This window comes from Cladophialophora bantiana (genome assembly GCF_000835475.1).
Source record: "Cladophialophora bantiana CBS 173.52 unplaced genomic scaffold supercont1.6, whole genome shotgun sequence".
In the NCBI taxonomy this organism is placed as follows: domain Eukaryota; kingdom Fungi; phylum Ascomycota; class Eurotiomycetes; order Chaetothyriales; family Herpotrichiellaceae; genus Cladophialophora; species Cladophialophora bantiana.
Window position 1 is genome coordinate 60376 of NW_015971580.1, and position 27896 is coordinate 88271.

The 27896-nt window shown below is 49.6% G+C and overlaps 10 protein-coding genes across 10 annotated transcripts; 4 read left to right on the plus strand and 6 right to left on the minus strand.

Annotated features, from left to right (window-relative positions):
- Positions 1-265: 265 nt before the first annotated feature.
- Z519_04351 (uncharacterized protein) lies at positions 266-1292 on the minus strand (the record flags this gene model as incomplete). Its single annotated transcript, XM_016762097.1, has 3 exons — positions 266-986; positions 1034-1131; positions 1182-1292. The coding sequence occupies 3 exons, from the start codon at positions 1290-1292 to the stop codon at positions 266-268; spliced, it is 930 nt and encodes a 309-aa protein (XP_016621044.1).
- Positions 1293-3759: 2467 nt separating this feature from the next.
- On the plus strand, positions 3760-4491 carry Z519_04352 (uncharacterized protein; the record flags this gene model as incomplete). The annotated part of the gene is made up of 1 exon (XM_016762098.1): positions 3760-4491. The coding sequence occupies one exon, from the start codon at positions 3760-3762 to the stop codon at positions 4489-4491; it is 732 nt and encodes a 243-aa protein (XP_016621045.1).
- A 4872-nt stretch (positions 4492-9363) lies between these two features.
- On the minus strand, positions 9364-9918 carry Z519_04353 (uncharacterized protein; the record flags this gene model as incomplete). Its single annotated transcript, XM_016762099.1, has 1 exon — positions 9364-9918. The coding sequence occupies one exon, from the start codon at positions 9916-9918 to the stop codon at positions 9364-9366; it is 555 nt and encodes a 184-aa protein (XP_016621046.1).
- A 762-nt stretch (positions 9919-10680) lies between these two features.
- Z519_04354 (uncharacterized protein) lies at positions 10681-12418 on the minus strand (the record flags this gene model as incomplete). The annotated part of the gene is made up of 3 exons (XM_016762100.1): positions 10681-11014; positions 11085-12049; positions 12125-12418. 3 exons carry the CDS (start codon positions 12416-12418, stop codon positions 10681-10683), a joined length of 1593 nt encoding a protein of 530 aa, XP_016621047.1.
- A 1433-nt stretch (positions 12419-13851) lies between these two features.
- Z519_04355 (uncharacterized protein) lies at positions 13852-14870 on the minus strand (the record flags this gene model as incomplete). Its single annotated transcript, XM_016762101.1, has 3 exons — positions 13852-14607; positions 14703-14795; positions 14859-14870. 3 exons carry the CDS (start codon positions 14868-14870, stop codon positions 13852-13854), a joined length of 861 nt encoding a protein of 286 aa, XP_016621048.1.
- Positions 14871-15869: 999 nt separating this feature from the next.
- Z519_04356 (uncharacterized protein) lies at positions 15870-17192 on the plus strand (the record flags this gene model as incomplete). The annotated part of the gene is made up of 5 exons (XM_016762102.1): positions 15870-16007; positions 16077-16475; positions 16529-16588; positions 16657-17025; positions 17094-17192. 5 exons carry the CDS (start codon positions 15870-15872, stop codon positions 17190-17192), a joined length of 1065 nt encoding a protein of 354 aa, XP_016621049.1.
- Positions 17193-17686: 494 nt separating this feature from the next.
- Z519_04357 (uncharacterized protein) lies at positions 17687-20414 on the minus strand (the record flags this gene model as incomplete). Its single annotated transcript, XM_016762103.1, has 3 exons — positions 17687-19414; positions 19462-19983; positions 20031-20414. 3 exons carry the CDS (start codon positions 20412-20414, stop codon positions 17687-17689), a joined length of 2634 nt encoding a protein of 877 aa, XP_016621050.1.
- A 1345-nt stretch (positions 20415-21759) lies between these two features.
- Z519_04358 (uncharacterized protein) lies at positions 21760-23115 on the plus strand (the record flags this gene model as incomplete). The annotated part of the gene is made up of 1 exon (XM_016762104.1): positions 21760-23115. One exon carries the CDS (start codon positions 21760-21762, stop codon positions 23113-23115), a length of 1356 nt encoding a protein of 451 aa, XP_016621051.1.
- A 431-nt stretch (positions 23116-23546) lies between these two features.
- Z519_04359 (2-methylcitrate synthase, mitochondrial) lies at positions 23547-24953 on the minus strand (the record flags this gene model as incomplete). Its single annotated transcript, XM_016762105.1, has 1 exon — positions 23547-24953. The coding sequence occupies one exon, from the start codon at positions 24951-24953 to the stop codon at positions 23547-23549; it is 1407 nt and encodes a 468-aa protein (XP_016621052.1).
- A 625-nt stretch (positions 24954-25578) lies between these two features.
- Z519_04360 (isocitrate lyase) lies at positions 25579-27360 on the plus strand (the record flags this gene model as incomplete). Its single annotated transcript, XM_016762106.1, has 1 exon — positions 25579-27360. One exon carries the CDS (start codon positions 25579-25581, stop codon positions 27358-27360), a length of 1782 nt encoding a protein of 593 aa, XP_016621053.1.
- Positions 27361-27896: the final 536 nt, after the last annotated feature.

Sequence of the window (27896 nt, forward strand, 5' to 3'; positions counted from 1 at the left end):
TCATAATTTAATTCTACTACAAGTAAGTGTCCTATATTATGCTTTTTCCATTGTAACATACATACTCTTCGGGATAGGCGAAAAGTATTCCTACTAAATATCCTTCACCCACCGTAATAGCTATTTATGTTTCTTAATGGTTGTGCTTTGAATTTCGGATATACATCACTTTCACAATATTCTCTCTACGTCGAACTAGGAGTTTCAGATATCTTGAAGGGATCTTGCTATATCCCTTTCATTGCTGCTATAGATACATATAAGTCTACCTGTGGAGTCGGCCCAGACCATTTGAAGTTGGAAAAGTGAGTGTCTCAGCGACGTGATGAGTTGAATTCGTGCGTTTTGCCGTTGGCGTATTTTGCACTAAAGGAGATCTCGAAAGGTGCTGATGAAATGTCTCTGCTGGAATGATACACCCCCTATCACCATAGATCGCCGGTGGCAGAGGAATTTCGAAGGCTGTCTGAACCTCGGGGGACAGGACCTCTCCAATGGACTGATCCAGCCCTGATGTAAGATCAAAATCCCACGAGGGTCCTGCGTCCGAATGTTGACTCGACAGCGCGGACTGAGCTTTCTGAACCGTGCCGTGGAATTCGAAGAATGTAGCATACTGATCCATATTACCGGTTACTGAAGGCGCAGAAGCCTGATAAGATGATCCGTTGTCGTTATTAAATATACCGTAGTGACCATCAGCAGTATCATTATTTGCGGAATAAAGTGTCGTCTTATATGTATCGCCAGGTGGCTCACAGATACGTTGCCTTGGACTTGCTGCCATTGAGGACTCAGGAGCAACACAACTATGGTTCTCTTCCAAAATGCCCAGCTGCTCCAAAATATGGTGAACAGAAGGAAGGCCACTCTTGCTCTCAAGTTGTAATTCGTTTGAAGGGCCGCAGGCGAGCTGTGTACGCCTGTAAAGCTCAAGAAGACCGGATACGAGCCATTCCTGCTGTTGCAAGAGCATCTCCACAGATCTGGAGTTTCATCAGTCACATCTTTATGTAAAACGGACATAGCAGACCCTTTGGGGTGCACAACATTGCGAAACTTCTTGGGCATCGCAAATGAACAAACCGTGTCTTCAGCTTCGCATCGGCTGCACGGCCTTTTGCCATCACACTGGCTCGAATATCAGTTTTGGCAGAGTCTACAAATGGCCGACCTCTCACCTTGGTCTTCTTCAATCTGCACCTGTCGCATGCTTTGAGCACACGACTCGGGGAGGTCTGTGACGGTTTGAGATACCCGGGTGAATACGGGAACCTTGACTTGTTGTTCATCTTGAAAGGGCACACTTGGAAATGCAAAATTAAGGTAACAAACCTGGATGTCGAGAACCCGGGGGGGGGCAGCGTCGAAGTTGAACAATGAAACTCGAGAAACTACGACCATGAGGACATTATCTACTGAGGAGAATGCGCCACTTCAGCAGGCCTAGACTCCGTATGGGAGGGGTTGAGCCTCCAACTTCTGCAGGGATTAGAAGAAATGGACACTCCATATGGGGTCCTGGAATGAATGCAAGCCTGATTCGAAACCTCTGAAAGGAAAACCGTGCTTGCTCGTATCTTTCTCGGTTTGCTTAGAGTTTCACATGGACGGCAACTATTTGCCTCGTCCTTTGTTTTGAGCATGACTTCATATAAATCTTGATGTTAAGAGATAGCGAAAGTTTCATCTGACCGGATTCATTATATCTAATGAGACCTAAAAGCAAGAGGACGTTATATAGATCTTGTATGGTACACTGCTACCACATCTAGCTTGAAAACATACCTTCTCACCTGTAGCCTCTGAAATAAGCGGTTGCATGGGAAAAGATGTCTCAAAACTTCGTGCACGTGCTCTGCAGAGAACTGTTATTTCAGAGCTCAGTACGGGGCAAAAGTAAATGTTGCGTGATGCTTCTCGTGCCACCAGTGCTAACCCCTTCTTGTTTCGTTCTCTTATCAGCGTGGCCAACTACGACAGCTGAAGCAGTATTCGAGGTGCCCTCCATTTGAGTTTTTGCAGTGATGTGACATGATCACATACCCACCTACTTCTGGCTGTTGTGGCCCCAGAGGTTTAACTGGTGATCACCTATAGTTAAGGCCACTAGGCGCACCTTGGGCCGTCAACGCCTAGAGCTGCCCGCCGATTCACCTGCGCTAGCCTGGAATTAGCATGGGTATGGCCTGACACCAGCAGGAACGTAAGGTACAACCGAACTTCGCTTGTGTGGTGGCGGCCTCCGCCTAACTACTTGGGAGTTGGGTCTAGTGGCGCCATCTCTGAAGCGAGGTTTTCGCGAATCCTGGCTATTTCAGCCCCATTTGCTGTATACGATCATTCTCTTTGTTTAGAGGTTCCGCTCAGGAAATATAGGAGCGACGAATTGTTGTCACCATCGCAGGGCTCGGACTACTGCATTGGATTATGAAGATGGAGTGGTGGACGGAATAGGTTTCCGTGGTAGTCTGAAAAGGTTCTCCATCATATGGGCCTTTCGCCAACTGGCGTTCTCCGACTCTTGATTTTTCATGTATGTGCCACTTGTCACACCGATCTGTACGTAATGACCGCATGATTGTGTCTGGGGAAGCTCGGACGGCTCCTGGTCGCAATCCATGGCCACTTCAGTCTTACGAATTCCCCTCGTTTACACCTCTTGCCGACAGGCGAGGTGTTCATCGTGGGAAGAGGGGTATGGTTCGCTTTCACCTATGAAAATCCACGCTTACGACTCCTGGTCAACAAATTACGGAGGTCCCCGTGCATGGCGACAAATGAGATTCTCAGGCCGTGATCTTTGTTAAGACACCCTGCATTGCTTGGACATCACGGAATCCCCAAGGCAAACTCCTTGGTGCTCAGTTCCAGACTCGATGCGATAGTGTTCCGGAGAAATGTCACCCATTTCCCTTGGCCATTCTAACTGTCTATTGATCTATAAGGGTGTCTGGTCGGCATTCATCTCACATGACGCCCCTCAAGAAACATTTCTACAGGCTTACAGTATTCTAGTGACTTCAGCTCAGCTGCTATCAAACATACCACTGGTTCTTCAAGCGACTTAATCGAGGCCACCTTGCCAAACATAGCATGGAGGCTGAAGTTTGGCTTTGTCTGAGAGAGATGAAGCGATGATTGGATCAGGTTCAACTCCGCCGACGCCAAATAGCATGTTGCGCACCAAATTCCTGATGTGGTATGGCAAGTCACCACGACGCTGTGTTGCATAAGGAAACGACCATCATCGGACGATGGCTCTTGCCAGCCTGAAGCGCGCAGGGAGGGGGTCGGCTTGTGCGCCGAGAGCTCTACCTCGCCGAGCGCAAATGGCCATGTGGAAGTTGGTTCAGAGAATCCAGGGAATGCAAAGCGGGCAGGTGGATTGAGTTCAGGCAGCGTGTTATTGGATAACTTGGAAGGCACCCAACCTCCCCGTAACACCAAACAGCGATCCGCATCTCTTCCCCTGCTTGCCAATCGGACTAGCTATTCCAGCATACTAGCATTGTCCAATGCCTGATGCTGAGTGCTGCGAGGACAGTGGCCCTTCAACTACATGTGAAGATATGTCGAAGTCATAGATTGCGTCGCGTACGGCCGAGCTTATCACCAAAACCTTGGATTTAATTTAGATCTTTTCAAGATATCGACAGTGTCACACGAGATTCCGCATGACAAAGACTGTCCACACCGGTGAGACCTCTCTGAAAGGCCAACGACTGAATAGATCAAGCGAGCTCTTACGACTTAAATATGCCTTTCGATGTCAGTGATATTGTTTTAGCCAACTGCTGGGACACTAAACTCATCGATCACGGGTCATACTTAACCCCAGCTGGCGAGAATATTATTCCTTGTGCGATACCTGATGCCACTTCAAGTTTTATTCCTGTCGAGCTCTATGACTATCCATACAAAGGAGATGACTTCGACTTCGTGGAAGAACAGAACACACAAATCGATTTACTGAACAGTACTAGTTGTTTACCAATGTCACCTAAGTGCGAGGATATCGGCCACACTACCCGACATTCTAAGCAACCGACTGTCCACAATGACAATACTGATACAACCCCTCTCTACACGATTCATGGTCGGCAAATACGCATCAGATCCTCAAATTCTGGTGTAAGTGGACGAGCAGATTCTAGAACTGGTCCCAGAGCACATAATCAGGAAAGGAAAAGAATCAGCGACAAAAGACAAGCTCATTCTATCATCGAACGAAGATATCGTGACAAGGTAAATAACAAATTGAAGGAGCTATATTATGCACTGCTCGAGGCGAAGCACCGGATACGCTCGCGGACTGAGACCTCGGACTGTGTTGTGATGAGCGAGCCATCCATTAGCAAGAAGTCCGACGTGATCAACGATGCTATCAACTACATTCACGAGTCTGAAATCAACTTTCGGCACATGGCAGACGAAATCCAAAGCCTCAGGACTCAGATCAATGACCTTGAGAATAAAGAGATGGCTTGACATCTTTGCGGAGTTACAGGATCCGACTAATTATCAACTCGAATATGGACAAAGAGGAATGCTTTTCATCTGAGGGCAGAGAAATGACATTTGTGATGAAGATCTCATATCAACCAGACCCAGAGCTGAAAAGACATGAGGGCTTTTGACCCCAAAGAGTTGGAGACAACATACCTTTCGATTCTTTTACAGCACAGCTCGATAAATTCGGCAGCTCTGCCACAGTTTGCATCCAATCCATTGTTGGCAGAGGGGTCGCAATCTTCACAAGACCCACCAATCTTTGTCAAACACAAGCCTGGCACGGATTCTGAGAGCGAAGCGTTCTAGATATCTTGGGTCCACAGACCTTGTCGCGCGAGGTGCAGTTCTTTCCATTCATGCAGGGTTGGCATCGCTCAACGGAGAGACTGTGGAAAAGGAACAAAACGCAAGTCTGGGTCTGGGATTTGCCCGTTTGTCACAAACAATGTATCGCTCCCTTCCAATCCACCTACACCACCATCAACTGCTCTGCCAAGCGGAGCAGGGTATCCTAGTATTAAATCCTTGTTTCCGCGCAATCTCAAAGTCTAGACCGCCGGGATGTGCGCGGGCATCTTCCAATCTGGTGCCATCTTTTACAGGCCGATGGGGAGGAGAAAATTTCAGTCTGTAAATATCATGAGAGAGTGGCTTTCAGCATCTTTTCATTCAATGAAATCTCTTTGAATGGGTCTTAGGACTGCTCGATGGCAGTGTACTCAAGTGTTTTTGGTTTATTATGTCCAGCACTCGAAGCAGTGGAGTCCTGGACCCTTTTGTTCAGCGAGCGCATTTGTTGCTCAATTGGCTACTGGCTTGCATTACCAATGAGAGTCCAGTGTTAAATCTTCAGCCAAAGCCAGTCGCCGTCCTTTTTGGGTGGAAAAGATCCCACATTCAACGATCGGATTCCTTTCACCCCCGGGGGCTACTTGTAGTTAGTTAGTCCAGGTCCACCAGGGGGCAACAGCAATGAGCATGCGCGAATGACTGCCCCCCTGGTCATTCAACTTCACCAGCATATAGAGAGCACCACTTGGTGCGTGGAGTTTGGTGTGCTGCGATGGTGTGCTGCGATGATGACCCTTTTTCAAGCTATCCAGATCATGACACCCACACAAGGGCCACAACTCCCAGACCCCGCCTTCTGGCCTGAGTCATCTTCTATGCAACGAGAGGAGGCATTCAAGAGAAGCCTACTAGCCCGACTTGGCATCGCATCGACGATCCCTTAGTCTCGAAAGCAAGATGTTGAAAATCATGCCCCCGCATCGGAGGAGCTGAACAGCGCCCGTAGCGTTTATGCAGGCTTGTGGACCGCCAAGCTAAGATACTACACAGCTGGCCAGTGACATACAGTGGATGCAAGATGCCTCGGATATCCGCCCTTACTGCTGTTGAAAAGCGAGTGTAGATGGAAAGACTGTCACTCCGCTAACCGATGGAATCTCATGCCCCGCAGAGCTGTTGATAGTAAATGGCACATCATCCTGGACGAAACTGGAAAGAGATGAGACATTTGTCGTACCGAAGTACGTAGATCCAGAAAGTTTCGAACTTCCAAGTGTTGTCTGCTAGCAGGTGCTTGTTTCAGCTGTCCTGAGAGAAGCCGACTGGAGACCTGGGGCTTCTTCATCACAACAGCTGGAGGGGTAGGCAAGGTTCCCATTACCCCACGGAATGTAATTACTGAACAGTTGCTAGAAGAATAGGCCGTACCTCTTCCGCAGCTCTTTGTAACAATTGGGGCGGAGAAAGAGGGTCAAATAACGCCACGGCGCTTCCTCCAGCCCTCTCATCTAACGAGGGCGATGCTTTTGCACTTGCAAACTCTTCACTGGTAGATACCGGTATTTTGTAATTACCAGGTTATTACAGTTGGACCCAGGTATGAAAGGGTTCGCAGGGGACTGAAATTCCAAAATTTGCCTAAAAGCGCTGCGAGATCTTCGACAAAGGTGACAAGGAGGTCGCAAGAGAGAGCAAGTGGACCTGTCGGAAGCGACTCTGGTGGTCCAGGACAAATAGGCAATTAGGCTTTGCCACAACTCTTCATGCACCCTACCCATGGGGAGGATCTTCTTTTCGTGCTGTCCAGCATGGATGTGACAAAAATCAAGAGTGATCGAAAGCGAACCTAGGAGAGAAAACCCCGATGAACATTCAGCTATTCTGTACCTATGACATTGCGGAAGTTTCGAGGACGATACAGATATCATTCCTTCGTGGTTGACTTCCTCTAGGCATCAGGCTAGCGGTAGATGCTGATTTTACAGTGTTGAATTCGTCGATCTTTTGCGTAGGGTCGATTATCAGCTTGGGATCCAAGTCTGAGACAGAGTGGCAGCTCCTCAGATGGCATATCTGGCCAGCAAGCGAGGAGAGAAGTGACCACAAGGAGCGGACCGGTGGCAAAGCCTTTGCTGAATAATATCTGTCCGCCTATCTAAAAGAAGAGTCTGTGACCCGAACAAGCAAGAATAAAAAGGGAGCTCCATCCCAGTCCTGAAGTCGTCGATCGTGTGTCGCATAACAACATCGGGTTGATCCAATGCGTCAGCATTTGTTTACATGAACAATATTGCAGTCTGCCGTACCAACCTCCTCGGCGTGTCTAGCTCAATGAAATCCCCAACTCAAGCTGTGACTATCATCATTCAAAAATTTAGGGTAGCCATTGAATCACTCGTCGAAAATATGTCAATTCTTGTGGCTGCTGGCATTCGAACCCTTTGGATGAACAAGACTCGTTATCGAACAAATGAAGAGGAAAAGGAGGATACTCCTGTTGCGGAGGTCTTTGAAATATTCGCTCAATGTTTGGTGATATCATGCTTTTGAACCGCCATGTTGCTAGTCAGAGAATGTCGTAGTACCGATCAGCCACGGAACCGATCGCTTGCATTAAATAGGGCCTCATGCATGATCTCCAAGGAATCTACCGGTCCAAAAATGAGAATATACAAATCAAGTCCACATCGTTTCAGGGTAATTGACCGAAGAATGCTTACGTAAAGGCCTCATTCTACGCATCCCAAACTAAGAAGCTCAGTAGGTACAATAGTATCTTCAAGTTTATCTTTCTCAGTTTTGAGATCGTCTTCACCATCCGACGTCTCGTTCTCGTTGCGCCAGCCTAGATACCGAAAGTCGTGAATCAACTATATAGGCTTTGCCGGGTCTGAAAGCTCGATAACGACTTTGAACCAAATAGTGTGCAGTAGTAGGCGACAGACTGAGGAATGCGGTACCCTGTACTCCTGCCAAAAATAACGAAATGACCCTGGGTCCCCGGTCTGTGGAAGTTTGGCAGCCTGAGGAGTTTCAGTGGCGTAGTCGATGTGACAGATCCATCACAACAAGTTGTCGGAGGGATTTGCAAGCCATACGAGATGTCTCGGGGAGGTTGCTATTACGAATAAAAGGGTAATTTCTTAATGATATCCAGTCTTTTGTGCCGGGGTTGGAATTGTCGACGTCACCTGGAGTGTTGAACTTGCTGCTGCTGTCCTTACTCACAAACAGGCATATGTCATTGCCGGTCTCTGAAGCACTAGGGTAGTCGGCGGTGCTTAGCGGGGAGTTATCGCCAATACTTAGTGACGGGTTATCGTGACCATTAGGAAATGGTGGGCGAAAGCAGACGAGTGGGAGTGAACGGTTGTTTCAGGGGTTGAGCATCTTCGCAGTCGCTGTTGGAGGATCTGTGGATCTACCAGTGAAATAGTGCAGTAGCACGCTGGGAAAGAAACATATGGGACGGGGTGGTGGACACGGGCGCAAGGATACAATGGGAATGGAAGTTGGTATGCCATGCGACTTTCCAGGAAGTAGAAAACTTTGCTTCAGGCTCATCCATTCTGGATCGTTTTGGTATTTGTCACCACGTCGGTACGATTCTCCCAGCTGCATCGATATGGCCTTATCAAAATCTCCCAGTCACGTTTGCTTCTGCCTCACTTCCTTGTTCAATGAACAGCCGGGGAATTGAGACTGCCGTGTCGAAATTGGAAGAGGTATAAGATCTGAAACTAGATGGGAGGTTGGCGCAGGTAGATGAGAATTAATGGTGATCAGTCTCCATAGGTTAGAGAGAAAAAAGAGCTTAGATAGGCGGCATCTACAACTTCATTGGTGATAGAGATCAATGCGAAAGGGTGCTACCTTTTCAAGAAGGATAGTATCCCAAGGATCAACCAAACTGGAGACATGTTATTGTCTTCAATCCAGCACACGACATTTCCGTGAACATGCATAATGAGGCACATCGACTCTGCGACTCACTTCGTGAATTCTTCCTCTTTTTGACCCCTTCATACGTGAATGGGCGTCTTGAAAGTTCCATCCATAGAGTACCAAGACTCGGAAACAATTCAGTGATCAAGACAATTCTGAAAATAATCGGAATACCTTCCTAAATAGAAAAGCTGCTGAATACTAAGCCGAGCTCGGAAGCCCAAGAAGCCGAATCGGAATGACACACAGTCTATTGCTGTTAGAACAGGGCAAGAACAGGGGTGTCCTTCGCTGGTAACAAGTATTCCATTGACCTTAGAAATAGAGGCACTCTGTCCTCCACCTACGTCGTCAGCCACGTTAGATATAGCGACCCCTTTATCGTTGTTGATCTAACTTTAGCTACATAGGATCCGGCGTGGACTTCGAGTTACACTCTTTCTAACTGCGTCACTTATTGTTCGATTCGGCTCGCTGGCACCCCAAAGACCGAGAGCAGAAAGATATCGTATTGTGGCACGCTCATTCTCCTTCTAGTCATTGTGTGGCGCAAGGAATGAATGCAAGCCGGTACCTTCACACCCGAGAGTTTCCAAAAAGGGCTGCGGAGTTCTATATTTTTTCTGGTCTCGGATCGACGAACAACGACTTTGCGCTGGCGAGCAGTTTTCCCCTTCCGTCCTCGATCCTCGCCTTGACCCACGTTTTCCTACCCTGTCGCTCGACCGCCCACGAACGACATAGCACGACCCCAGGCGTGTCAATCGGGGCTTTGTAGTCCACCGTCATGGTTGCTGTCGCCGGTGCAAAGCTCCCCGACACCATTGACGCCACGGTACCAGTTATCTGATCCAAGATCAACGCATTGAACCCCCCATGCGCGCGACCTGCCTTGCCGTCGATCCCAGAGCCGAGGGACAAGAGATAGCAGTATTCCCACGGAATGATGGAGTCGGCCTCAGCTGTAGGTCGCTTGAAGTTTATCTGAGCGCGGATGGCGTCGGGGCTATAGAGGGTTTGTCTGAACATAGTATTTGAGACACCTTTGTTCAAGGGCGTGTCATTGCGGAGCGGGTGCTGAAAAGGGACTTCGACGATTGATATGTCGGAACGTAGAAGGTTCTTGCACCATGGAAGATCGAAATCTCGGTGAAAGTTGGACTCCATGATGCCGAATAGGTCTTGTCAGAGTGAACTCAGCTTCTTCCTCTGGTAGCTTCGTAAGCCGCTGCCGAAACTCCAGAAATTTGCTCTATTCCATACACATCGCTCCAAAGTCCCAGAAAATGTACAAAATAATTGAGGGGCCAGAAGGCAAGAACTCATCAAAGAATCACAAACATAAATGTAGGTAAATAAAGCCATAGTAATGGCACAGTGAATGGCTGACAACCGCCTCGTTGCTACTCACTCCCAGTTGGCCGATGAACCTCGGCAAATTGTGATGAGGGATTACATTTGTACACAGGGAGTCGTGGAGATACCAGTACAGGCAGTTTTAGAAAGCCAAAGTTAACCTCTAGGATTAGTGAGGTCCATCGACAACTCAAAAGCAATACAGTTAGGTTGTGTATACGGTTGCTCATTTCTATATTATCCAGTTCATGGTTTTGCTTGTCAGGACCCTGATTTTCTGGTATTTTTATCTGGGGAACTCGGTGACAAGTGCCTCACTTGCGTAATTCTGCCTGCATTTTGGACCGTTGCTGCTTCATTTCCTCTTGCCATAAGTTTAGCCTTCGATCCCACGGTCTGATCGACGCCAATCCTGGATTTACTCGCACTTTGTCCATACGAAGCCCCTTCCTCGACGGGGCTTGGAGAGAGACAGGAAAAGTCGTGACCAAAGGGACTGGTCTCCGGCAGACAGTCGTATTATACTTGCTTTTGCCGGAGAAAGCATCTGTGTATGCTCTGGCTGAGCCCCTGTCAACTAATTGGCCTGAACCTCGATCTTTTTCTAATCTTTTCCCCGTAAATGTAGAAGAGAACTGGCACCGGGAAGAAAACCACGCAAAGGAACGCCAGTAGCGAGGTTGCCCATGCTACACCCAAGTTGTGGTACATAGCTGGGGCGAACAGGGGGAAGCCTGCGCCAGCTATAGATCGGACAAAAGTGTTGATAGCGATGGCACTGTTGGAATAGAAACCGTAGCAATCGATGATATAATTAACTCCCTGCCAGAAGGTTACCAGGCAGCCCATGCCGAGGAGGGCCGTAGCAAGCACTTGAGGTACCCAAGTAATATGAGGATCGGACGTCCTGTAATGGGTCAGCAGACGAATCTAGCCACAAAGTCGGCGTGAAGACTAGTTAGTAAACGTAGTCTTACCAAGCAAATAAGAAGAGGCCGAGTGGGAGGACGGCTGCTCCGACGATCATGGGAGGCAATCTCTCTTCGGGAATGACCTTGCCGTGTGTTTTGAAGGCCTTTGTGAAGTTGGTCCTCGTCGAAAACGCAATCAATCCTGTCCCCATTGCAATGCCGACAATGAAAGCGGCAAACGGAAGAGATCCAATGCCAGGATTCCAGCCCCGTTGTTCCTGAAACGAGATTGGATAGGCTTCGAATAGGAGATACAAGATGCCATAAATGAAGCTCATGTATGCAGTCATAAGGGCAAGGATTGGTTCCTGGACGAACATGACAAACGGCCGAACGAGATATATGGTCGTCAATGTCTGTATGTTGACTCGACTTTCATCGGCTTTCGCATGGAGTGCCCAGTTTCGTGTTTCATATCGTAATCGCTTGGCTTTCGTTTGCAATATCCTCGCGGCGGAGGTCTCAGGGATCAGAACTAGTCCGATACATCCGAACAGTGCAGCCATGATCAAGGTAATCCAAGCGGTCCAACGCCAGCCAAGATAAGACTGGGTAACGAAACCGCCGATGATAGGCCCAGCAACCGGCCCTGTGAAAGCAGAGGCTGCGAACACACAAATCCCATATGCCCTTTCAACGGGTCCCCAGATATCAGCCATGGCACCTCCCACGACGGCCAATGGGGCTGAAGCGGCAAATCCTCCGAAGAAACGACCGAGCATGATTGTTTCAACATTCTGAGCCACGGCCACCGGGATTTGAAAGATGGCGAAAATGATATAACCTGCAAAGAGTGGTACACGCCGGCCAAAAACTTCGGATGCTGGACCAAAGAGGACAGGGCCAAACACAAAACCAAGCAGGAAAAGCGATACTCCGAGAGTCGAAGGAACTTCTCCGATATGGAATTCTTTTGCTACGGGTGAGATAGCAACGGCGTAGACTGAGCTAGCGAAAGTTACGACCAGGGTCTTCCCAGAGGATATTAGCAATCTGATCTTTGCAGAAAAGAGAACTCAAAGCGATTGGCATTTTAAAGGACATACCATGAGACCCATTGAAGCGGTGATTCCCCATCTTTTTACCTTTGACCAACTCTTGGGGTTTTCCGGATCTTGTGGACCATCGAATTCGACGAGATCACCGCGCGAATTATCAGTTGGACACGTACGTTCTGGAACAACAGCTTCTTCGCCTTTCTCGAGGTCCTGGACCGACAAAACGTCGGACGCCGAATCGGGAGGCATCGCTTCCTTCTCGATCTCCGGAATATCATCTAGAGTGGACGAGGAAGCCGAAGCAAATGGTGGTTGGGTTGTTGCTAATTTGGATCCCTGCATTCCGTTGCAATTGATGCTAATGTCAAGTCGTTCGCAGGTCGCTCACTGCCATGATGAATGTTGGCAGCAATAGACTAGTCAAATATCTTGAAAGCATTATTAAATGTGGTTGTTTCCCCAGAAATGCCCTGCTTTGTCAGGAGCGGCCGCATGGCTCTGGATTTAAAGGTCCGGTGTCGGATATACGGCAAAGCCCACGTACGAAGATCAAAGAGGGGATCATCCAGGGGGCGTCAAGGAGTGCGATAACCTTTCCCGGGAAAGGTCCGTCAATGCACTCTTATTCAGAAGGCTAGCTCGCCCTCCAGCTTTCTCCGCAGGGTTGAGAGACTCTTGAGATTCTAGGTTCCTAGCATAAACAAGGGTAGGACAGTTTGACAAAGCCTCCACCTCAGTTTCGAAGTGAGATATTTTTCGTGATGAAGATAGAGGCTACCTTCATTGCTAGCAGAGGGTCAAAGTTATTCACAGTAGCGGCTCCTTGACTTGCCACTAAATGAATATGTCCAAGCCGAGCAGCGGCCAGTTCATCGTTGTTCAGCGCACTCTTCGTAAAGCGATATGTTCATTTCAGTGGGGACTGTCATTTGCTCGTCATCTCGGCTCCCCTGCTAAAGCGCCCAGGCAGAACAGGTCGATCGTCTCTTGCCGGGTAGTCGGACCGCGATGTCGGCACACCTTCGTTGTCTCCAGGGCTGGTACTATACGTCATGTGGCAATCCGGCAGAATACTCGTACAGAGCAAGACTCTCCGTTTTCTTTTCCCGAGAAAGACGAAGTCGTCATCGGTCGTGTTGACGGCCTTTGTTGAATGCCATCAAGCAGCGCGGGGATTAGCAAGTGCGGTTGAGATCTTTGTACTGGGTACGAAGTTTCTGAGGGACACCTGACGTACAACGTACTCCGAAGTACTAACTCCGGCCCTAGCCTGTAGGATATGTGCTTGAGGCTCGCACAATACCTATGCAGAGATATAGTTTGTGAGGTGAAGGCTTCGTATACTCAGAAGAGAGATTTCAACGTCTGCTAAAATCGTAGCAGGCTGTTGAACAAGTGAAAAGGAAAAGTGCAAAACGCCAGGTTTCAGAGCGTCCGATTTGTGGGAAATGCAAAGCGAACGGAGAGTGACCATTGGCATTTCCTTCAATAGCGGACCTGTCCTTCTATGTCTAAGCCACTGCCTGAATCCAGAGGCAAGACGCCAACATACTGGAAAGAGGCCTGTTACATTAGGCTGTTTTGCACCCAGAGTACCCTGTCCCCCTGCTGGACGGCCGAATATTTAGAAGACGTAGACTCAAATGTTCTGTGTCCTCGGAAATCCCATTAATCCTGCCATGAACGAGCATATTGAACCTCGGAAAGATGTGCGCGTTAGTTCGATACGCCGTGGTAAGGGTCTTTTAACTGTGCATGCATCGCTTTCGACCTTGCTATATCTCTGGGTAAACGTCAGTTCTTCTAAGCAAAGGAATACTTCGCCTGACGTCTCGAAGCGAACCGAGATCGATGTCGACCGTGAGGATGTCCGGCTCTCGTGCTTGTTCCTCCTCCTTCTCTATATCATCAACATGGTCCAGCCGCCCGGCAATCTGACCATTGGGTGAAATTACAATGGTATCACCATAACTCACGCGCTTCCCGTTGTGCCTGCCACATTGCGCTGAAGCTATGACCCAGCATTGGGTCTCAACAGCTCGGCACCTCAGCAGGATCTCCCAGTGGAGTTTTCCGGTTGGAACGGTGAACGCAGACGGATAGAGCAATACATCAGCTCCCTGCCTACGCAATCTAAGTGCAGGCTCGGGAAATCGCAGGTCAAAGCAGATCAGGCTGCCGATCTCGCCCAGTGATGTGGAATATGGTGGAATGATCTCATGGCCGGGCTCAGTTGAGTCACTCTCCTTCAACCTTGACCCGTTTGGACGAAGATCAAGGTCAAATAGGTGCAGTTTCTGGTATCTGTGTACAATATCCCCTTCTTGATCGATCCAGATCAGAGTGTTACGGATTCTCTTGGAGGGTGGATTTGTTGGCTCGTGGATCCCGACATTGATGGGCAAGGAATGAGCTCTGGCAGCTTGTTGAAGACCGCGAACGAAGTGACTCTTGGAGACATCTTGACAGAGCTCAACCGATTCTGCAGCGGAGGCGGCGATGTAGTCAGAGGCCTCGGGGAGGAAGAGGGCCTAGAAGAATGGTTTCGCTGGTGAGGAACAGGTCAATGGCCTCGTCAAGATGGAGAGCCGGAGACCCTGAGAAAGAATACGACCAACCCACCCACCTTCGCTCCGGCCGCCACAGCCTTCTGCACAAGCTTCTGGCATTGCGCAAGATTATGGGACATAGATGCATTCGAACAGATCTGGCCAATAGCCTGAGGGCAAGGGTGTCAGCTAATCGCGAGGTTTCAGGACAACAGAGGTCTCGAGATGCATACAGCGAGCACCATCGTTGGTGACAGGATGGCTTGGGAAGCTCTCTTTGGGTTCTGCTGAAGGCGCACAGCGAGGCAGGAAGCAAGATTTTAGGAGGGCAGACCGGTACACTTTGAAATGTCCTCCGTTCACCCGTCCAACCGACAGGAGGAAGATGAGGAGAAGGAGGAGTTTTTGATTGCGGATTGCGGATTGCGCAGTGAGGAAGACCCATGTCCATTCCGACGGGGTATGTAGAGTCGGCGTAATTATCGTATCTCGCGGCCTACTTTCCCTACTCGATACCGGTCCTCGTCTCCTTGCCCCTCCTCTTGCCCTCCTCTACCCTCCCCAGCCTCGGTGCTCCTCTCACACCCTGTCTACTTGACTCTACTTGGTGCACAGATCACCCTCCTCCATCTCTCTAAAGGCGATATCGCCAACTGACCGTATTTTTTTCCTCCATCAATGTCTAGTGCCATGAATCTCAAGCCGCTTTCGGGTCCCGAAGCGCGTTCCTCTTCCCGTCATGGACTTTGTGTCTGGCGCCAGCTCACAGATTTCAGTTCGGCTCATGCTGCCGGCAAGCGATCAGAGGATGCCAATGACGGGGAATCCAATCAACTTGCTCGGCCAAGGGAAGTACAAGTGCTATACCTATCGACGATGCTTTGGTCCAGTGTTTCTGGCATCCTCCTTGCTCAAGTTCTCCACGTCTTCTGACCTGGTACCCCGCCTTTAGACAGCCTTCGACCGAATAAGGACCCTTCACATCTGCGGTATCTGCGGGGCGCGACTCTATCCCATCGACTCGATATGCAGGGGCGCGTCCCGAGGACCAAAGGATATTTTTTGTATCGTACCCATGTAACAAAGGTTGGCCTGACGCTATAAAACTTCGTCTCGTCTGCTCCGTTACTGGCCTTGCTGCTTTCTCGGTGCGTCATTCTTACTTGACAGGAGACCAACCTTTGCTTCGTTTTATTTACAACCTTGTCACTGTACTGAATCATTCCACTTCAACATCGATCACCATGACTGCAGTATCGATCCCCAAACAACAAAAGGCTGCGGTCAAAGTCGGCGAGGGATCTGCTGCCAAGGCTCCCGTCCAACAGGTCGACGTGCCGACTCCGGGACCCGGGGAAATTCTGGTCAAGATCAACTGGCATGTATTTTTCCTGCAAGGTAACTTCAATGTCTGACAATCAAGCAGGACCGGTCTTTGTGCTTCGGACAAGTCTTTAATCAAGGATGAGTGGGCTTCGTTTGGGCTATCCATGCTACCAGCCACAAAAGGCATTGCCGGCCACGAGGGTGCTGGCGTCGTTGTTGCGGTTGGAGACAACATGCACCATAAGTGGAAGGTTGGAGATCGTGCCGGTATCAAATGGGTCTGGGGTACTTGTGGCGAGTGTGAATTCTGTACGAACGGTGTCGATGAGCTCCATTGCCCAAACCAGAAGAATTCGGGCTTCAGCCAGGCTGGGACATTCCAAGAATACGCTCTGAGCGACGGAAGATACACCACTCGCATTCCAGAAGGTGTTAGCGACGAGGAGGCCGGACCTATCATGTGCGGAGGGGTTACAGCATATACGGCTTGCAAACGAAGTGCTGTGAAGCCCGGGCAGTGGATTGTAGGTGTTGATCGGCTGAGGCGTCTTCGAAACTTACTCACTAGCTGATCTAGGTGCTTCCGGGAGCTGGTGGCGGTCTTGGTCACTTCGCAGTGCAGTATGCCAAAGCAATGGTATGATCTAGCACATCTGGATGCATATGGATGCAACTGTGATCATCTTTGCTCACCAAGACATCTAGGGCATGAGGATCATCGCCATTGACGGTGGAGATGAAAAGCGCGACCTTTGCAAACGGCTGGGCGCTGAGGAGTTTATTGACTTCACCAAGACCCAGGATATAGCCGCCGAAGTCATGCGGATCACCAAGTATGGAGCTCACGGAGTCATTGTGACAGCAGCTACAAAGGAAGCCTACGCATCTGCACCTGGATTGCTTCGTCCAGGTGGTACTGTAGTTGCTGTTGGCCTGCCCAAGGATCCAACAATCATCGCAGGCGCACCTCCTCTCATGATGTGCTTGAAGAAATTGAATGTTGTGGGCAGTGTTGTTGGCACATTGAAGGATGTTGAAGAAGCCCTTGACTTCACAGCTCGGGGTTTGGTACATGTAAGCAAACCAGAAGCTTCTTCACAAGAACGACGGGTCCATAATTGCTAACTTTTGTCTCTTTTCAGCCCATCCTGACCAAGGGAACTCTGGAGGACCTGGACAAGTATATCGACCTCATGGTTGCTGGTAAGCTCGCAGGCAGGGCAGTGCTCAAGGTGTCGTGAGAGGTGGATAGAATGATTTGCTCCCCCAATTCCGCAACTGAATGAAGGGGAATACATACACAATGCGCCCGGGCTGACAAGAAACCATCCGGTTCGTGTCTTCCGCTTCTACTCTCAACCATGGGTTCCGGTACCCCTTCTTTTCGTCTTTTGCATGAATGTGAGAAGTCTACGGGAGCTGCACAAGGGCTGTGTCTCATTTTGGGAGGGATTGTCTGAATGTTGCAATTTATGATTGATCCGCGACTATGTCGAAATGAGGGGACGATTAACGAACAGATACTGTGCGCCGAAGAGTACCCAAAGCATCGTCGCAGAAAAAAAGATCATGATGATAATATGATAGTGTCAACACCCCAAGCAGATATAGTTGTTCTATCCTTTTTGTGTGCCCGATCGTCGAACATGTTCACCAATCCCAACAAAAGCCTCCTTCGACCATGATCGTTGACGAGAGAGTGGTGGCTCAATCCTGGGACCATGGATCTCTCATATCACCAGGAGAATGTCATCAGCGCAGGATTCAACACAATTGGTAACAGCAAATGGCTTGCAGTAACTGTGCTCATTGGCAGAATGGCGATGAAGTCCACAATTATCCAGTCATATGGAATATAGCCTCCTGGATTTGTGGCGAGAACGGTCATGCCGACAATACCGACGAATGCAAAGGCGATGCTGAATTTAAACTTCCGTACCACTTTGGGAACCTCGATGAAGAAGTTGGAAAACTCGGCTTCTTTGGAGGTAGCGCCCCAGGTCATATCGATTTCGAACATGTGCGCTAGTAGCGCCTGGGAAACATGGAGGGAGAGCCCGCCCAGGAAGATCGAGAGCATGACGATCCACTTGAAGTTCTCCACCAAAGCCGGGATAAATGATTTCTGACCAATGCGGTACCGCATGACTGCAAGAGCAATATTCCCTAGACCGTTGAAGACAATGACAATACTAAACCACACTTTCCAACTGTCGATGTAGTATTTGTCTAGGTAGCCGTTGAACCAGCCAATGGCGAAGTAGTTGGCTAGTGTCATCATCCAGGCAGCACCGATGGCATAGTATGTGCCGATATAGCTAATGATGGTGATCTTGGAAGTGAATCGAATGTTTGAGAAGAAGAATTGTCGGAAAAGTTCTGTAAAAGGCCCTTTATAGATCCACTTCCTCATTGGATGAAAAAGAAGTTCGTTGCATCCATAAGCGTACTTTTCCCATCGAGCAAGTTCATCATAGACGGTTAGACTGACGCCTTCTTTGAATCCTCCATGGGCCCAGGACGCAAGTCTGATGATATATCCGTCGCATTGAAGTCGTAATGACATGTCAAAATCTTCGCTAACATGCGATTCAGACCAGAATTTCTCATAGCCGTCTTCGTCGATGTAAGAAACCTGCTGGATGGCACTCCATCGGAGGATGGCATTGTGACCCACGAATGGTGCGACGTCGCCGTTGGCGACAGTATATTCGATAGCCGTGTAGATGAGATTGGTGAAGAAGGTAATGCCGTTTTCAAAAAATGTATGCACAACTTGCATCACGCCCGATGCAAATTGCATGATTCCGACATTCGGAGACTGTTCCATCTCGCTCACGGCATCGAGCAGGCAGTCAGCTGGCACTCTAGTATCGCTGTCGATCAACAAAATATAGTCTCCTACCCGGATGTTGCCATCAGCCCAAGCACGTGGGGTCTCCTCCAGAACCTCTCGCAAGCATTGGTCATAGGCTTCGGATTCGTCATTTTGGGTCCAGACGAAGTTGCGGTGGTATCTTTGGAGTTTCTCCTCGACTTTGCATGACAACATCAACCCATAGTTCATATTAGAGGCCTTTTTGAACTTGCCCTTGCGAATGAATCCTTCGCTACCATGCTTCGGGCGAGCAGTCCAGCCGATATTATGGTCCTGGTAGAACTCAATTCGTGCTTTGCGTTGCTCTTCATCAATGATCTGGAGGCCATCGTCGTTGACGAACATATTTGCAGTGCCGCCCTGCAACTCGTACGTTGAGATAGCTCGCTTGATAGATTTGACTGTCGGTGCAATCACGGAGGCAAGTCCTTCCTTGTAGACAGGGCATTGAATAGTGACATGTGGCAGCGTAAGTGTATGTAAGCGAGGAGAGCATTTTGCTGAGAAGTATTTTGAGTTGACTTGCATTTGTTGTATAGGTCCAAAGCATTGTGCAACACAGCCAACAATAACCTGTGCGAAGAACTGAAGAATCATTAGTAAGACCAAAGGACCAAGGATAGATGGCTCACCAACGTGAAAAAGATCTGTATAGGGACCAAGGAGAGAAAAGCAAGACGAATGTATGAACCATCCACAGCAATTTCAGTTGCCAAAGACCGGCATGCCAAGCCAAGCAATGTGACAACGATGATTAGTGTAAACCCGACAAGGGTAGTATTCATCAAGTGGGTAGGACGGTCCTGAGGTGGTAGCTCTCCAAACTCTGAACCAACAGAGGCCGCACAAACTCCATTCTTTTCGTTGGTGACTTCTTCATCATCGCCGGCCTCTCCGGTATGCCAGACAAGCTCCATTAACTCGGACTCGATGGAAGCTGCCCTCTTCATTACATTCCAAGGATCATCGTCCCATACCACCAACAAGGAGTCGGCAGCAACAAAGGCAGCAAATTGATATTTTCGTGCACGAGGAAGGTGAGCAATTGAAGGTAGAATCTGGACTCGAAGGCCATTCATGAGAGGAACGTCTGTCGCATCAGGAGCCCAGGCCAAGAAGGTTTTGATGACTCTTGAATTCACCGTCATGGCAACCTATCTTCAAATGAGTTCATTCTTGGGGTTTTGATAATATGGCTTACCTGCACATTGAGGTCCGCACAAGCTTGTCCAAATAGTGAATCTCGAAGCTCGGGAGGACACGACAAGTAGATGCCACGAGATTTTCGTAGCATCACGCCTTCTACTTCTCCGCTGCCGTCGCTGACCCAAAGGCGTGAACACTGTTGCTGGTAGAGATGGTTCACCATAACCTCGTGTTTGATGCCCTCGAAGGCGCTTCGGATGCTTCGTATTGACCTCTCGCCAATAGATGCGACGTCAATTTGCGAGTTGGAGTCATTAAAATGAACGGAGCTGTGAAAGGATGAGCCAACTGTCGGAGGTGATGTCGAGGCAGAAATATCTTCGGGGGAGGATGTGCCCGGCGAGTCGGTCCACTGAGTTGCTTTCTGATTTAGATTCATGGCATCAAGCACGAGGCCCACGCTACTATGGAAATGCGTGAATCGAGGAAACCTTTGCTCTTGGAGCAATGGAGCAAGTGAAGGGGAAGAGAGAAAAGATGGACTTTGCTAGCAAAGTGAGAAAGAGAAACCCACGGACGGCTTTGAAGACAAACAATACACTTGCTTACCTTGAAACATTATGATGGGCAATATATGGGCTCGAAGGTGGACTAGCAAAAATCAGAGACATCCACGTAGTGCGGCGGAGATGTGGCCGCAGGTAGCTTAAGGAGAGTGGCATCGTAAAACTGAGATGACTACCCTGCAAGCTTTTCACAACTTTGGGTTTCGATTCACGATACCCTTGCCCATCCTGAGATTACCTGGGAATTTTCGCATTTGGACCATGGTGTGCGGATGAGAACTCGGCGTCTGCGGCTCAGAAGCCCCTACTAGAGTCAAAGTGCGGTACCGATAGGATGTCTTTCTAGCCCAGGAGGGAGGCCCAAAGTCAAGAAAGGAAAAGGGTTGTGAGCTGCACCAGACTAGTTTGATACAGCACGTAATGGTGCTGGGTGTATCTGGAACAGGGACAACAGAGCAGAAGGGATGTTATGCAAGGGAAGTTGACAGGTCATTTCCCCAAGGTCTTCTCAAACATAGACCCAATAGACTATTCCTACTCTGGTTTAGGTCAGCCTCGTCTCAAACCACGCACAAGGGCTGCAAACAAAAACTACCCCACTGGACATATTCGGGCTAGGCCCTATATGCATCATGCAGGACGTTGTGTCATATTCGACAGGCCAAGGACCCAGTTTGGGTAATTACAGAGACTCACCGTCTTACACAAGGTCACTATTTCTGCCGCTGACTTCACAATCAGGCACATGCATCGTGATTTCCTTCCATCGCCCACGACGACAATCTCCTTCCTGCCCCGCTGAAATGGCTGTGTTGCGGAAATCTCTCTATCTGCATCAAGATATTTGGAGACTGGCAACAAACGACACGGCCGACCAGTCTCTCGATCTCGGTTGATGAACGCGTGAGACATATAAGCAAACGGACCGAGACAGGTTCAATTTTCTAAGCCGACGTGGAACCTTGCCTTCATCAGCATTGCGAGTTTTCGAGGTTCGTGCCAAATTTGTTTTCATGGCCTGACTCGATCCATGGCGACTTTCGGCACATTTTTGCCTTTCTGTTGCCCAACTACTATCAGAGAATGTGTGAAGCCTTCACCGGCAGTCCTCTTACTCTCTCACGTCGAGAACTTTGAACAACACCATTGCATTCCCAAGTGGCCGTCTTTATCGTGACAAATTTCTCCCATCCAAGATATTTCCGATCGGACACCACGATGAGTCGAGACGGAACGCCTCCAGCTGGCTCGCCGGACTCGGCGATAGCGAGTGCCGGATACCAGCAGGAAAAGCCTGTAGATCCCTTTCTCACTCCTTATGCTTCCGGAGATCCGTCAAGAGTAGCATCATCGACAGCACTCCCTGAGCCCATCCTTAACCAGAAGTACTTCCGCTCTCGCAGAGTCAAGAAAGGAGAGGTTGAACGGCCGTGGACAAAGGTCAAAGATCCTCGAGAGAAGTGGGTGACAATCATTCCACTAATTGGACTTGCGATTGGTTTGGGGCTTGCCGGTTTTCTCGTCTGGGATGGCCTTCGAACCGTGGTCAATCACAAATACTGTCCAGTGTATTTGGAGGATTTCTCAAATGGCTTCAACACCAAAATCTGGACTAAAGAAGCCGAGGTCGGGGGCTTCGGTAATGGCCAGTTCGAGGAGACCACTATCACCATGGAAAACGTTTTTATTCAAGAAGGAATGCTCCATATCAAGCCGACCCTTCAAGATTCTAGACTTATCGAGACCAACAACGTGATCAATCTGCAGGCTGACGGTGTATGCACATCATCAGTCTGGAGCAACTGCATAACAGGAACAAATACAACCAATGGAACTATTGTCAACCCTGTCAAGTCAGGGCGCATCAACACGAAGAAAGGGGCGGTGATCAAATATGGTCGAGTCGAGGTCGAAGCCAAGCTACCTAAAGGTGACTGGTTATGGCCGGCAATCTGGTTGCTCCCTGTCGATTCCAAATACGGCGTGTGGCCCCGATCTGGGGAGATTGATATCGTTGAGTCTCGTGGCAACAACCATACCTATCCACAAGGGGGCAATAATATTGTTTCAAGCGCTCTGCATTGGGGCCCAGACGCTGCCAATGATGCCTGGTGGCGAACTAATGTCAAGAGGAACGCATTGCACACGACATTCGCAAAGACGTTTCACACATTCGGACTCGAATGGTCGGAGAAGTATATCTTCACGTACATCGACACTCGTCTGCTTCAGGTGCTCTATACAAACTTCGACAAGCCACTCTGGGGCCGGGGCCACTTTCCCCAGGCTGACGAAAACGGTACTCGTATTGTGGATCCATGGTCGAAGTACAACCATGAATCAACACCATTTGACCAAGACTTTTATCTCATTCTGAATGTCGCAGTAGGCGGTACGAATGGGTGGTTTGAAGACGGCAAAAACGGTAAGCCTTGGGTCGACGCGGGTGAGAGCGCGAAGAAGGATTTCTGGAATGCGCGTGACGTGTGGTACCCGACGTGGAAGGACGGCGGTCAGATGGTAGTTAAGAGCGTCAAAATGTGGCAGCAGCAGGGATACAACGGATGTCAATGATCGGTCTTCAGAGTCAATAGGGGAGCTCGGAAAGTCCTGGGCTGCAATGGTAGAAGCTAGATCTTATTCACAGGCGCCCTGGCTCTTGTTTACAGGTTCCACATGGTGACCTGGAGCCCAAGGAACTGTTTGATGTCGGCGTTGGAGTCCGACTAATCTGGTTGATGAAGGTCATGCGGTGAGGCAAAACAACATTCGAATAACCTCTCCATGAGGCTCAAGTGGACAATACTTGCAGGGCGGGTCAAATTCATTCCGCTCCGTCACAGGTTGCAATAAACATCGCAAGGCAACACGAGGTACTCAAGATATTATACCAAAATCATTTTGAGAAGTACCCTGCTGTCTGAATAGCATAGAAAAAGGACGCCGTCCCATCCACGTAGACCAGGCAAGTTTTATGTACAACAATTCCTGCTAGACAGACAAAGTTACACCAACTTCAAGAGGCCTTCAAGGTTGATACTCTTGGGTCTTTCTATCGGCATGCCCAGAGCACGATCCCAGATCAGTTGCGCCAACGGGCCTAGGCCTCTGCTCACTCCAAAAGTAACAGTGTAGTACAGGGGATCCTTGAAGCCATAGTGGTAGAAGAGGACACCTGAAGCACTGTCGACATTGGGGTGAGGGTTCTTGGTCTTGCCGTGTTCAGTCAGCACACCTGGTGCAATCTCACTGTTCTTCTTGACCAGTCGGTATACTGGATTCTTTGCAATATCCTCACGGGCATCGCCGAAGTCGATCAAGGCCTTGAACCGTGGATCAGGCTTGCGGAGCACACCGTGACCATAACCGGGGACCACCTGACCAGAGCGAAGAGTAGACCAGAGGTAATCTTTGACATCCTGGTCAGAGAAACTCTCACCAATATGAGATTGCATCTTCAGGATCCATCGAAGCACCTCCTGGGCAGCAAGGCCATGCAAAGGCCCAGCCAAACCTAACAAGCCAGCAGAGTACGACAAGAATGGGTCAGAAAGGGCGGAGCCGACCAGGTGAGTTGCGTGGGCCGAGACATTACCACCCTCATGATCTCCGTGAAGGGCAAGGTAGAGACGAAGCAGATCCTGGAACCCTTCATTTTCCTTCCCTGGCTTCCCAAGGAGCTTGGCGAAATTGTAGGCCCAGTCTTGATCCATGTCCAAAGGCATGTCGAGGGCAGACTTGTCAAAGATGGCGGCAGCGACACGAGGTAGCTTAGCAAGAAGGCTGATGCTGTCGTCAAAGGTAGGCTCCCAGTAGTCTGCCTTGTTCAAGCCCTCAGCATATTTCTTGGCGAACGCGGACTCTGTATTTAGCGCGGCAACGGCACAGGACAGCTGGGTCATAGGGTGGACGTTCTTGTCGAAGGAGCGTAGCATGGAGATGACATGGGGTGGGAGATCCGACTTCTGGGCTAATTGGCGCGAGAGGGCTCGGACTTGAGAGGTAGATGGGATTTGGCCGGTCAAAAGGAGCCAGAACATCGCCTCAGGCAACATTTCAGTCCCAGAGGTGCCCTTGGGAAGCTCTTTTTGACAGTCGGCGATGGTTCGGCCGTGGAAACGGATTCCTTCGTTGGCGTCCAGCACACTGCCCTCCCAGACCATGGACTTCATTGTTCTCATGCCGCCAATGACTTGGCCGATGGAGATGTCTCCAATCTTCTTGTCGGCATGGCTCTTGACTTGCTTGAGCAATTCTCTCTTCTCGGGAATCACAGACTGTAGCGTGGCCTTGAGGTCGGGCTCAGCGGCAGAGGCGTACGTCCGGAGGATGAAGGAGCCATACGGGCGGGTTGACGAAGCAGCACGAAGGCTTCTCAGAGCATGTTGGGTCGTCCTCGTTGTAGTGGCCATTGCGGTCGCTGACCTCTTGTTCGCACTTCTGGCTCGATCAACACTAAGACGGGTCTTCCTGCGCGGGGTCCGTTGATTTCAATGGACGCCAGAGGAGAGATATCGACGCTAGAAAGAAGCAGGAATCGCGGACTGCTGGAGAAAGTGAAGTAGAAAGATATCAGGGTCTGCAAGAGTGCGGCATGCACGAGCTTTGAGCTTTGGGCCAAAAATGCGAAGTCCGAGTCTTTTGTTAGCGACAAGTCACGAGTGAAAGGCGCATTTTCGGGGGCAGCTCTCGCCAGCTCTCCCCAAGACAAAACTCGCCGAACCTAACCGACTCCCGAGGCTCTTGCCAGCCTTCCATTTCTCCTGGAAAGCATCCCTTCCGGAACGCATCGCTTGACGGCCCGAAGTCGCAAGAGGCTACTGACCTCCAGCATCTCTACGAGGTAAGTGCCATCTACATCATCCTTTCTGCACCATTGAGGTGTTAATTCCTGATAAAGCAGAGTTGGGCTTGTGTCCGCCGAGCTCATAGAGAAGCGACTTTTCTAATGCTAAAACCCAGGAAAGGACACCTTGATCGTCTCCCACTCACTACACTCTGCAATGTTCATGACAGGTCAGTAGAATAGGACCAACGATGCTTCGACGACTTCCCAGGAGCCTTGAGAGGCTCGCAGGAAGACCTACGATAAGAACGCCAGCATTGAAACGGCCTTTTGCAACTCTGCCCCGGTATATGGCCTCTTTACCCTCAGTCGAACCTCCCGTGTCCACTTCGTTATCCTCCGACTCATTCCAGCTTCTCTCAACGGAGGAAAAAGCCGGCGACGCCGAAGATATCTTGTTCAAACAACAAGTAGAAGATGTAAAGAAATGGTGGGAATCGCCGAGATACGAAGGTATCAAAAGGCCTTACAGACCAGAGGATGTCGTGAGCAAACGAGGGACACTGCAGCAGGTGTACCCCAGTTCACTCATGGCGAGAAAACTTTTCAATCTGCTTGCCGAAAGAGCGGCAGAGGGAAAACCGGTCCACACAATGGGAGCAATTGATCCCGTCCAGATGACGCAGCAGGCACCGAACCAAGAGATCCTCTATGTATCAGGTTGGGCCTGTTCATCCGTCCTCACCACCACTAACGAAGTTTCCGCCGACTTCGGCGATTATCCTTACAACACAGTCCCCAACCAAGTTCAGAGGCTGTTTAAAGCTCAGCAACTCCATGATCGCAAACATTTCGATGCGCGGCGGAAGATGACTGTCGAGGAACGCAAGAATACGCCCTACATCGATTACCTGAGACCAATTGTCGCAGACGGCGACACCGGACACGGTGGATTGTCCGCGGTCATTAAACTGGCCAAGCTCTTCGCTGAGAATGGGGCTGCCGCGGTGCATTTTGAGGATCAGCTCCATGGAGGCAAGAAATGTGGACATCTGGCCGGCAAGGTATTGGTCCCTGTGGGCGACCACATCAACCGCTTAGTCGCAGCAAGGTTTCAGTGGGATATGATGGGCAGCGAAAACCTTGTCATTGCTCGAACTGATTCTGAAAGCGGCAAGCTACTCTCCAGCGCCATTGACGTCCGAGATCATGAGTACATTCTTGGCGTGACCGAGGACACGGATCCCTTGGCCGAGGTTCTTCAAGAGATGGAACTAAATGGCGCCGATGGAGTTGAAGTGGACAAGTTCGAGTCTGAATGGGTCAAGAATCACAAGTTGGTCACGTTTGACGAGGCCGTTGGAGCTCACATTAAAGCCGAGGGCGGAGATGCTTCTGAATATCTCGCCAAAACCAAAGCAGACCGCAACATGTCCCTTTCCAAACGCCGCCATCTCTCTTCTCAGTACACTAAATCTCCAGTGATCTGGTCTTGCGACATCCCTCGAACTCGAGAAGGATACTACCATTACCGCGCGGGCCTCCCTGCGGCAACCAAGCGTGCTATTGAGTTTGCGCCTTATGCCGATCTTCTGTGGCTGGAGACTGCAGATCCTAGTGTGTCGAAGGCGGCCTGTTTCGCCAGAGAGATCCGTGAGGCGCACCCAGGTAAGAAACTGGTCTACAATTTAAGCCCGTCGTTCAACTGGATGGGTCAAGGCTTCGACGATGCTTCGCTGAAGTCATTTGTCTGGGACCTTGCCAAAGAAGGCTTCGTGCTTCAGCTGATCTCCCTTGCCGGTCTCCATTCGACAGCCACGATTACCGCAGAACTATCACGAGGCTTTAAGAAAGACGGCATGCTTGCCTATGTCAAGCTAGTCCAGAGCCGGGAGAAGGAGCTTGGTGTTGATGTGCTAACCCATCAGAAATGGAGCGGTGCTCCATACATCGATGGGATCATTGGTGCCATTCAAAGTGGCAGCAGTTCCAGCAAGAGTATGGGCGAAGGCAATACCGAAGCAGGCTTTTGAGTGCTTCTCACGAAACCCGACATGACACATATATGTTTTTGCCGCGGCCATGCAAAGGCGCCTGGACACCATATGATGATATCAATCTGGATTGCAAAATATTTATCCCAAGGAGAATTCATCTGTAAATATATTTATATTGAAAAGCTGCATTCGACATAGTAGTCCGTAAAGAGGAGGAATCGAGACCAACATTGAAAAAGTAGCAGAATAATCCAGCCTTGCTTAGTCAGTCATTTGCCATGGTTCTGGAGCTAGAGCGTGAAGATTAGGCTCCCAGCGCGCCAATATGCTGAAAAAGCCTATCTCTTATCGATTAGGATCCGAAAAAAATTCGACGAGGCTGAGGAAAAATTGCCTCCAGAACAGCCAGTGAAGTCAGAGGCTGGCGGGCGCAGGCTGATTCAGATTTCTCTCATAGGCTGCCGTCCTCCGCCAACAAACCCCTCCTCCGTTCAGCGATATAATCTTTTTTTGTTGTTTTGTGTCGTACCCCTTGATTCACTCTCCACTCATTCTCGGGCTGCGGTGGCATA